The 11,150-nt window shown below is 57.5% G+C and overlaps 1 protein-coding gene across 1 annotated transcript; it reads left to right on the forward strand.

The window, feature by feature from the left end:
• Positions 1-2,112: 2,112 nt before the first annotated feature.
• NCF1 (neutrophil cytosolic factor 1) lies at positions 2,113-10,847 on the forward strand. The gene is made up of 11 exons (XM_037375119.1): positions 2,113-2,262; positions 2,764-2,844; positions 3,206-3,281; positions 4,722-4,887; positions 5,025-5,080; positions 5,381-5,503; positions 6,033-6,140; positions 6,934-7,051; positions 7,897-8,004; positions 9,614-9,756; positions 10,375-10,847. Exons 1-11 carry the CDS (start codon positions 2,191-2,193, stop codon positions 10,491-10,493), a joined length of 1,170 nt encoding a protein of 389 aa, XP_037231016.1. The 5' UTR covers positions 2,113-2,190; the 3' UTR covers positions 10,494-10,847.
• Positions 10,848-11,150: the final 303 nt, after the last annotated feature.

An 11,150-nucleotide genomic window follows, 5' to 3' on the forward strand; every position in this document is an offset into this window, starting at 1 on the left:
TGAGCAGGGCCTCCCTTGGCTCTGGATTTGAATTAAGCTTAAAAAAAAAAAAAAAAAAAAATGACATTTTGAACAGAATTAGAGTGGAGTTCCTTTCTTCAGCTTTTACTTTCTAGGAGGTTTTGGTACTACTTTTGGGTGGAACACTGCAGAAAAGCGGGTAGTCCATTCGCCTGAGGAATTAACCCCCCTCGTGCTTCATCTTCCATGGCTGTGGTTGAAATCCATCCCCTCGGGTCCCGTGTCTGCTGTTCCAGGGGCTGTGGGAGCTGCTCCAGCTCGCAAAAGCCAGGTCCTGTATTCAGATGCCAGCCTTGTTTCCCAGAACATGAATCAGCTCCTGACCTCCATAACCCCAGCTTGTTTATCAGATGCGTCACCTCCAAGAGTTTTCTTCCAAAATTAGGACCTCTTGACACCTACTAACGCTGTGAGTGTTGGTGGAAGCTGAGCTGTGTCTCAGACGGCGTCTCGCTCTGCACCAGCCCCTCGCCGGCGGTGAGATCTACCATGCTTCATCTCATTTCTCACATCACAAGACGAGGAATGAGGAAACGGGAAGAAACGGTGAATTAAGCGGTTTCCAGTCACACACTGTCTGTAAAGCAGTTTTAAATTTAGTACAAACAATTGTCATTACGAAATTAGCTTTCATGACAAAGTTGGTGGGGTTCTGTATAAGCAGCAGCGATCTGGCCGTCAGCAAAGGAAGATCCAAACCGCCCTCGAGGTCTTTTTTTTATATTTTGGTTGTATAATTTTGCCTTGCATACAGGGAAGTCCCCATGTTAAGATAAGAAGAAACCGAATGTAAATGACCATGCTTCTGATCTCAACAGCTACAAAGTGCCATACTTGAGATTCAGAGCAAAGCTACAGTTAGTGTTTGATATTTTTAATGCAGCCAGAGCAAGCTTTTGTCTTTGCAGCTCACAAGGGCGGGGGGGCTGGCCCTGTGGCAGGGTTTGCTGGTGGTCTCCGTGGGGAGAGCCCGTCTTGGCTCCGCGGGTGCCTTGGGGCTGCTGCCTCACTGGGCAGGGTGGCTCCAGCCCCAGATGTGGGGGGTCTGGGCTTGCTCCGGTGAGCAGCGCTGCGCCTGAGCATGGGCTCCGGGGGGGATGGAGTGGGGGATGGGGCCGAGGCCTCACAGCTCATCCCCAGCATCCCTTGGAGAGCGGGTCCCAGCAGCGCTGGCAGCCCTGTCATTGAGGGTGGCCTCGCTGGGGACGAAAGTGCTGCTGGGTGCCCCTGTGCCTGTGAGCAGTGTAGGACCGGTGAGCGCAGTCCCTGTGGCCCTTCAGGCCTTTCTGCTCAGAGCCGGGGGAGGAGGAGGATGCTGTGCTGCCATTTCAGAGGGGCTTTGCAAGGGACCCTTGTGCTCTCCCAGTGGCAGGTGGGGGTCCATCTGCAGCCCACCCTGGGCTTCCCCTATGCCTGGGGTCCCTGTGCCCGGCGCTTTTGGGCAGCCCCTGTACCCAGTGAGCACTGCAAAGCAGTGAGGGGACCTGGGGCTGGCTCAGGTCCTGGGGTGGCAGATTTTGGGGAAGCAGCAGGTGGCTGAAAGGAACTGGTGATGCAAGGGCAGGAGCTCTTGCACACATGGCCTGTGGCTGCCACGTCCTGCCTGCACACCGTGCCCCAGCGTCCCTGCCTGCCCTGGAAGCACAGGGTGGTCTCCCATCCCTACAGAGGATGGTGCTGCTGTCCCAGGGCTTGCGGAGCACGTTACGTGCTTCATCCAGCCCATCCAGCTCTGCCTGAGAGGGTGAAGACTCCTCTGATTGCCATTGCCAAGGCACTTTGTCCCCCACCCTCTGCGAAACAGGGGCTGTAGCACCCTGTGCCACCACCGGCGCAGCGGCAGCCATCAGAGGGTCCACTTGGCTATGGGGGCAGCCGGCCTGGCCCTGGCCCTTCACTGTCCTCTGGCTGCAGAGGTGCCCCCAGGGCATCCCCGAGGTGTCCCTGCTGCCTGCCTCCTCCCAGCCCTGGAGCTGCTGGAGGGCCGGGCTGGAGACTCCCAACGGGAAGCACCGACTCAATACAAACCACAGCGGGTAAACAATTACGGGTGCGATTGCAACGGGGCCTTCCGCTTTCCTGGCAGCTTTATCAGCGAAGCGGAGCTGGGCGAAGGCAGAGGGGAGGTAGGCACAGGGGTCGGCGCAGGACGCGTGGCTGGGAGCAGCTATGGGGGAGGCCTTCATCCGGCACATCGAGCTGCTGGGCTATGAGAAAAGGTTTTTCCCCAGCCAGCACTATGTGAGTATGCGGCGACCTTCCAATGAGCTGAGTAGTGAGGACTGGACGGAGTAAAAAGCCTGGCCAGCAAATTTCTTGAGATAAATGTGACTGAGGGGCTGAGAGCATCCTTTTTTTTAGGGGGGCAGTCCTGGCTGACAGCGTGAGCTGGAGGCAGCCAGGGGCTAAAATGTCTTGAACACACAAGATTTTGGGCACCTCCTTTGCAAGCTGTTGATTACTTTGCAGGTTTGAAAAGGGCTTTTCCCTCTTTGATTCCCACCCATCTGCATGTTTGTGTCCCCTCTCCATCCCTGCCCAGCTTCCCTAGCACCCAGCTCACTCATCACCTGAGCAAAAGCTACTTGCGTTGGGGTGGTGGAAGAAAAAGATGCAGTTTATCCGAAATTGAACTGTCTGGGGGGTATGGGGGGTGGGGGGTGCTCCCTGGGGTCCCTGGCACAGCGGGGTGCAGGGTCCCACTTGCCCACAGAGCTGCAGTGCCTCTGCTTTGCCCCTCAGGTCTACATGTTCCTGGTGAAGTGGAATGACCTCTCCGAAAAGGTCGTCTACCGCCGGTTTACCGAGATTTACGAGTTCCACGTGAGTTGTCCCGGGATGGGCACCAGCCCCCGGCTCAGCACACCAGGGCAGGGGGTGGGAATAAAAAAAGAGGAGGCTGAAATCCAGCTGGAATTGCCCCAGAACAAACCTGGCTCCAAGAGGCTCCTGGGTCCCAGTGCTTCAGTCTCCTTCACCCTTCATTTGCCTCTTGAAGCTGGGGGGTGGCTCCGTGCTCCCCTGGCAGATTTCTCCCAGTGCGAGGCACAGTGGCTAGGCAGCACGTGGCTGTGGCAGCGGGGCAAGTGCCGGCAAAGGGGGTGAAGCCACTGGCAGGAGAGTGGGTGCCACAGGGGGATCCCCCGGTGCCATCCTCACGGCTGTGCCTGGTCCTGCTCCGCAGAAAGCACTGAAGGAGATGTTCCCCATCGAATCCGGGGACATCAACATGGAGAAGCGGATCATCCCACGCTTGCCAGGTGAGGGGCAGACGCCAGGGCTGGGGGGTGAAATAGAAATTGCAGCTGGTTGGGAAATTCCCCGGCGGGCTGAGCTCTGCCAGCTGCCTCCCACGCAGGTGCTTGATGCAATCTTTGTTCCTGCCCACTGGGCTTGAAATCAAAACCCCAGAAAGGTCTGAGCATCAGCGGTGGTTACTCCCAACACTCACAGCCCCGCAGACCCCATCCTTCCAACCCGAAGGCTGGGCACCCCACAAACACATACCACAGCATTGGCTGGAACCCCTGGCTGGTGCAAAGGGTCTGGCTTTGGAAAGCCTGAGCCGAGCTGAGCTGAGCTGAGCCCTTCTCCGGTGACAGCATCACTGGGATTGGTTTTAGTGGTCTTATGGCAACACAGTTATTTTGTAAGAGGAAACAATGCAACATGTCTTCAATGGCAGGGAATGAACTCCTGATACAAAGAGCTGATGTTTTGTCCCCATGCAAGGTGCAGGTCAGCAAAATTCCCCCTTTTATTTAATTTCCTGCTTTAACGGAGGGAGGAAGGAACATGAGAAATAGCTGCAGGTTGTGGTCGACACCTCTCGAGGAGGAATAAACATGCTCCACACAGCAGTGCAGGTGCTGTGTTTGGGGGGCTCCCCTTGGGGCTGGACTAACACTGCCATGCCGGGACCCTTCCTACATGCTGCCGCTGCCATGCCGCGGCTGTCCGGAGCGTCCCTGTCCTGTCTGGGGAAGTGAAAGCACCGGGGATGAGACAGGCGTCAGACTGCTGGGGGGTGTGCCACTGGCCGCACACATGCACCCCGCCATGGGGTGCAACGCTGCTGTGGGTCGGGGCTGCCAGCAGCATTTTGGAGCCCTGGGGTCAAGAGCGGCTGCACCATGGCCAGTGGGATGGAGGAACGAGCATGTCTGCCCCGGCCGCAGGCTAGTCCCTGGAGCCCCAGCTTGTGTCCCAGCAGAGTAAGCAGCTGGGCTTAGCCCAAGCAGAGGAGTGGGAGTTAGCCTGTAACCGACATGGGGCCAAACGAGGACTTTTTCTGGCTGGCGTGAGCTGTGCAAGGGTCCGTGGGCTGCAGGGGACGAGTCTGGCAGCACAGAGCTCTCCGCGCTGCCTGCAGCACCTGGGCTGGGCACAGCCCTGCACTCGCTGCCGGGAAGAGGAACCCGCAGCTGCAGCGCTTCTGCAAACCAGCCCCGGCCCTGCCTCAGCTCCAGCCAGCTCTGCGGGACTGTGCGTGCCCCCCCGGGGGCCGGGGCTGGAGCAGCGAGGGAGGGGACGGGGCCACACTCCCGCAGGGCTGCACCGTATGGGCACCGTGCAGCGCCCTGAAGCCAAATCCACTTGTTTTGGGGGCAAAATCAATGATTCGGAGCAGCCTGCTTGGGAAAGTTGTAAAAACAGTGCGCTTTGTCTGCTTTTTCGGAGTATTTTCCCCTCTTCCCCAGCCCCAAAGTGGTTTGATGGGCAGCGTTCAACTCAGAACAGACAGGGCACGCTGGCCGAGTACTGCTACGCTCTGATCAACCTGCCCCACAAGATCTCCCGGTGCCTGCACGTGGTCAACTTCTTCAAGGTCCGTCACGACGACATGAACCCCGTCACAGACAGCCAGTGAGTCCAGCTGCCTGCCATTCTGGGGGAAATACTGCGTCCCCAGCCCCTGGTGCTGGCAGCAGCCTGCAGGGAGGGCACCGCTGCCAGCGGTGAGGGCTGGTTGCACTGAGCTGCCTTTGCTCTGACCCGGCCAGGATCAAGAAGCCCGAAGTCTTCCTCCTGCCAAAGGATGCCAAGAAAACCCCCACCGGTAAGAGGCATCGGAGGGGTGCAAGCAGCTGCCTTGGCAGCAGCAAAGCCTAGTGGGGAGAGGGGCAGCCATCCCTCGGCGGATGCCTTGACCGAGAGCACAGTCTGTGCCAGAGCTGTAGCTGGGAGGAAACCACAGCCTCAGGGGGGATGAGTCCCTGTCCTGGGATCCAGCTGGTTTGAGACCAGAAGAGGCTGGGAGAGTGCTTTGGGTGGTCCTGGGGCTGCTTTTGGCCTGCCTGAAACAGGCTATTTCTGCGCTGGGGGCTGAGAGAGGGAACGTCTCATTCCTCCCTTGCAGACATCACGGGCCCCATTGTCCTGCAAACATACCGAGCCATCGCCGACTATGAGAAGAGCTCCAAATCCGAGATGGCTCTAAAAGCTGGAGACATGGTGGACGTCGTGGAGAAGAGCGAGAGCGGTATGTGTCCATCCCTCTGGAGAGCCCTCGAGGGCCAGCCCCCTCCTGGCCACCATTTCAGGGGGGATGGGGACTGCCCTTGCCTCTTGCATCCAAGCACAGCATGCGAGTTAGTTACGCTGGTGCATGAGTTAAAGGGTGGGCGGTTGTATCAGGATCTCCTGATGGAGAGGAGAGGCTCAGAGCAAATGCAACCAGCAGCACTGAACCTCTTGGTGCTTTTTGTCCCCTTGGGACATGTTTCATACTGAGATGGAGCCACATGACCATCGGTTTTGGCCGGGGAGGGTGTGGGGCGATCCTAGAAAACTGTGCAACCTCCTCACATGCCTGTGAGGTTTCCTGCCCAGGAGGAAACAGGATGAATCGGCCAAGCTCCCTGGTTGCACCGTGTAAACAGAGACTGGCCCCAGCATCATCCCTTCCTCCCAGGCCACATGGGTGCCCACGCCTACCCCAGCCAGGGACCAGCACCCCCATGGTGCCCCCACAACATCCCCACTCTCGCCCATGGCCGCTTTCCTTGCAGGCTGGTGGTTTTGCCAGTTGAAGAACAAACGGGGCTGGGTGCCAGCTGCCTATCTGGAGCCGATGGATGGTCCTGATGAGTCTGAAGAGCAAGAGCCCAACTACGCAGGTAAAATGTGTGCACTGGAGAACAGCCCACCACAGCTCCCCGCTGGGAGGGTTCATTGCAGGGCCCCCGCTGAGCAGGACCACTGGGCAGGGACATGTTGCTGCAGGGACTGCCAGGAAGGATAAATCTCATGGTTTGTGGCCCCGGTGTCAACCTCAGGAGCTTCCTATGACCTGCAGCTCAGCATTAGATGCTTGTTTTGGCTGATCACAGATGCACGTGTTTGTCCAGCGGCTGTTCTGAGCTAGCTGGGTGAGTGCTGAGTTGCTGGGTTAGCAAAGGAGCATGGTGCAGCATCTGAACCAAAGCGCAGGTTTTCCCTAGCTCTTGGCTTCCGTGCTGTCCTTACCAGCCCTCCCCATCACCCCACCGTGACAGTGGGGCCTTATTATGTGCAGCAGGGGGAGGATCCTCAGACCCATGCCGATTGCTCTCTGGGCTGCTGCTTCGTGGTTTTCAAAACACTGCAACAGACTCTATTAGCGCAACACTTCCTTCTTCCTCATTTAACCACCTGAATTATAAACATACTCTTCAGCAGAGACCGGGGTGCTTCCACTATTTGCATCTACCGGCTTCCTCCTGCACTGGTGCTGGAGGGGCTGGGATGAGCCACAGGCACTGACAAGGCTGGGGGAAGCCTGAATCTGAACTCAGAGACCTGAAGCACCCTGGCTCTTGCCTAAAATGTAGGGTAGATGCTCTGGTGCCTCCTCTCCTGAGGGGCTGCAGAGGCTGAGCCCCCTCCCTGGGGGTGGTAGCACACAACCCCCTGACCCGATTTTGTGCACAGGTGAGCAGTACGTTGTCCTGAAAAGCTACACAGCTGTGGAGGAGGACGAGCTGACCCTCCAGGAGGGCAACACCATCGAAGTCATCCACAAGCTCCTTGATGGCTGGTGGGTTATCAGGTGAGAGATGCCAAGAACAGATCAGGCAAGTGGGATTCGCGCAGAGGGAAGGGATGTGCCAGCAGTTCTCCACACTGGAGCTGTGGAAGCCGTGGATCCTTGGGTGCTGATGCCCAGCACTTCCTTTTGCAAGACTGCTTCTGGTAGCTTGTGGCTTTGTCAAATGTTAAACATCACAGCTGGGGCTTCCTTGGCTGGGGGCTTCAGAAATACCCAGGAAGGAGACAGATGGAGAAAAAAAAAAAGTATCTGTTATTTTACCTCTAAGTATTCTGGCACGATTTGCATTGCAAACCCTCAGTTTTCACCCCAGCCCTGGCCTGCCCTGCAAACTCAGGCTTTCCCAAGGGGAACCCCAGCTGCATTTGTGCTCCGGAGAGTCACAGGTTGCGTGTTCACAGCAGGGCACAGCGTGGCTGCAAACCCTGGGGACCCCCTGCCCCAGCCTGTGCCTGGGCGGGTGACCAGGAGATCTGATGTTTGCAGGTGTGCTGGGCTGGGGGGGATTGGGCAGGGGGCTGGGGGGGGGGCGGTCTGGAGCACACAGCAGCCAGGTAGGCTGGCAGGAGGCCCTGAGCAATGCTTCAGGAGCCCAGCAAAACCCCTAGGGGAGATAATACGACCCTTCAGCTGTGAGCCATTGCTCTGCCTGCTACCTACTCCTTTTGGGACTGACTGCAGTCTTCCAGGGAGAGCCACAAGTACACAAGGTGGGGGGGACAGTCAGAGCTCCCCTTGCTGCAAGCAGCATGGGAACTCACCCAGCACCATCTGGGGACAGGCGTGAAGATGTGGTGGTTGCAGAGCCACAACTGCAAGCAATGTCACTTTGTGTTGCACTGCAGGAAGGATGAAACCACGGGTTATTACCCCTCCATGTACCTGCAGAAAGCCGGGGAGACAAACCCCTCTGCGAAGAGTGAGCTGAGGAACCGGAGCGCTCCTCCACGGAGGTAGGAGAAGCCCTGGGTGGCCGGAGGGAGGACTAAAGCTTTTCTTCGAGGGTGGTGAAGTGAAACCAGCCCGTGATTTGCCATGTTCCTTGCTTGCCTTGGCAATGAGGAACTGCCCAGGAGAGCTGTGAGCAGGGCAAAGACAGACCAAGAGAAGGAGGCAGATCCTGCAGAGCTGCAGCAAAAATAGCATTGTGCTCCCTGACTTGCACAGCGGGGGAGGCACCCCAGCATTTCTGACGCAGGGCTGCATGATCCTTGCTCCAACAGGTCCTTCAGCGAGGCGTATTTCTCCTTGTCCTTCTGCAAAGTTTCTTTTCTGGGCTAATCTCATTTAGTTTTCAAATTGGCCTTTTTTCTTATTTCCTAAGTGCATCCACTGAACCTTTGAGAAGCGAGGAGAGATTTGACTAATCAGAGTTGCCAAATGGCCTAATCTGATGGGAGGATTTGAGCTAATGGAAGGGATTTTATTTTGATTAAAAAGATAAAAAGCAATACTAACTCATTAATTCCAAAGCAAAGAAAACTGCCAGGAAGGGCAGAGCTTGCCACTATCTTTTCTTGCCTGCAAGAAAACACCGCAGCCTGACTATAAAATCTCTCAAAATCCAGCTCTGCTGGAGCACGGGTTGAGTGTGAGACAGTGTCAAATGGCCCAGATCCACGTATTTGGATGCAGCGATGCTGACTGACCCTTGGGGAGGGGAGGTGGCCGGTTGCAAGGCCAGTGACTTGCCCCCCCTGTGCACGCATGTCCCCGTGGCACTGGTGACGGCAGCCAGCTGAGCCCTGTGCAATGGCGGTGACCTGCTGCTGTGGGCAGGAGCTGGCTACGAAATGGGGCGCGTGGCCCCACCAGGGAGGGGCTGAAGGCAGAGGGGCACGTTGCCTTGAGCAGGGCAGGATGATGCCGTGTGGTGGACATCAGGAGCCACCTGGCTTATGCCCTGGTAGTGAAGACAAAGTGGTGGCATTCGTCTGCCTGTCGGGACAGCTGTGACACTGGGGGTTCCCCTGCAGCAGCGTGCTGCCCTACAGCCCTGGGCTGCTCAGCCTTTCACTTCTCTCAGCAGTTTCTCTGTTGTGGGTTCAGCACTGCATGCTGACACATACCCTGCGCTCTATTCCCCTCGCCCAGGGACTGATCCTGGGCATCAGGGAGCCATGCCAAACCCCACACAGGGGTCTGGGTGTTGCAGCCAGTATAGATGCTGTATGTCCATTTGTCAAAGAGCTATAGATCACTTCCATGAGCTTTCTGGGATAAACCTCACGCCCATCTCGTCCTTCCAACCTTATGCCCAATCTACCTCGCCACTCCCATCATCACTTTCCAGGCTTGTGCTCAGGCTTCACCCTTCAGAATTTGCTTCCAAAGCAGCACTCCAGCTGCCTCCTAACGCGCTGTACATCCATGTCCCACCTACAGCTGCCCTTGAGGGCTGGCATCCACCTGCTGCCTTCCACCAGGCAAAACCAAAAAGCAGCTGTTGGGGTCTGGGTGAGGCACAGAAGGAAGCGTGGAGGGAGAAACCTGGGCAAGTAAGTGTGTGGTGTGAGAGCTGCTGGCACGAAAACTGGAAGTTTTGTTTCTAACTCGCTGCAGATCCACCATCCGAAATGCGAAGAGCATCCACAAGCAGAGACGGAAGCAGATCAGCCAGGAGACCTACAGGAGGAACAGCAAGAAGTACATCCAGAGCCGGAGGAACATGAAGGAAAACTTCCAGAACAAGGCCAACGTCATCAGTAAGTCCCAGCGGGGCTATTACCCTGGGCACAGGCTGAATCCCCACAAGCATGGCCGTGCCCCAAGTCACACCTTGCCTGTCCACCCTTTTCCTATGGAGCAAGTGTCTGTGGGGAGGAACTTCTTTTCAGTGAGGTTTCTTACTCTCAATGAGGTTATAGGTCTGGTAGAAAAGAGCAGATGTGGTCCTGGTGGGAGGTCGGCCCACATTTAGGACCTGCACTTTCCTCCATGCCCCCCACCTCACCCGTGCTGCTCTTACGTTACCGTTATCACATACATTCGCTGTTGGCAAAGCACCTAGAGGGAAGGGTTGCATGAAGAAGGCAGCTGCTACGGAGGTAGAAGCTTTAGGTCTGGTAATCCCCATGCCAGACTGGTGACCTGCCCAAGGGACAGCAGCTCCTCACGCAGCCCTAGAGCTGGGCTTCCAGCAGGCTCCTGACTTCCAGGAGCTTCCATGAGCTCCTGACCTCATGGAGGCCATCACTGGCAGCTGAGGCAGGAGGCAAGCCAGGAGCTTTGGTGGCCATTCCATAGGAAGCTTTTGAGCGCTGACATGCAGGTGCTGGGTCACGGAGAGCTCTGACCCACCCGTGCATCTGCTTTACCCGCAGCTGAGAAAGACGAGCGAGAGGAGAACAAGCCCAAGGCTCAACCTGCGGTTCCTCCGCGCCCCAGCAAAGACCTCATCCTGAACCGCTGCACTGAGAGCACCCGCAGGAAGGTCCTGTGAGGCCTTGGACCCCCGCGGCAGCCGATGCCGTCCCTCCGCCAGCTCCCATGCAGCCGCGATGGGGGCTGGACCAGGGGATGACAGGGTCGGGGTCGGATCAGGGGATGCCAGGGTTGGGGCCTGATCAGGAGCTGCTGGGGTCAGGGCTGGACCCGGGGCTGCCAGTGCCCATCTCCATCCCCCACCGTGCCAAGCTGAAGATGTCCAAAGGGCACCATGAGGAGGGACCAGTCCTCTGCCCGCTCCTGGGGGCTGGAGCCTCCGCAGCCACCAGGCACCCCTCACCACTAGACCCCCTATTTGTATTTTGAATTATTTTGCGTTTTTCATCAATAGAGACACTTTGAAGCTGTATTTCAGAGTTTTCCGGGACGGCTGGGTAGCGCGGGCAGCCTGGCAGCAGGGACGTGTTTACCCGTGGGGGGCTGGGCAAGGGTCTCTTGCGAAATGTGCGGACGGGGGGATAGTCAGTCAAGGGAGGTGAAAGGACAGCAGCTTCCCCCCGGGAGGAGGCTGCTTCACCCCTCCTAGGGGAAACTGGGCTGGGATGTGGGACATGGTGTCTGCCAGGTGGGGTAGGAGCCATGGGGCAGGGTGGCTGCCCCAAAGTGGCAGCTGGGTGTGAGGGGTCTGGGGCTGGCGGCAGGGCCCCTGGGG

This window comes from Falco rusticolus, chromosome 1 (assembly GCF_015220075.1).
Source record: "Falco rusticolus isolate bFalRus1 chromosome 1, bFalRus1.pri, whole genome shotgun sequence".
NCBI lineage: Eukaryota > Metazoa > Chordata > Aves > Falconiformes > Falconidae > Falco > Falco rusticolus.

Coding starts and splice junctions, on each gene's coding strand:
- NCF1 (XM_037375119.1), top strand. CDS start 2,191: ATGGGGGAGGCCTTCATCCGGCACATCGAGCTGCTGGGCTATGAGAAA. Junction 5,081..5,380: donor TGCCAAGAAAACCCCCACCG/GTAAGAGGCATC, acceptor CCTCCCTTGCAG/ACATCACGGGCCCCATTGTC. Junction 5,504..6,032: donor CGTGGAGAAGAGCGAGAGCG/GTATGTGTCCAT, acceptor CTTTCCTTGCAG/GCTGGTGGTTTTGCCAGTTG.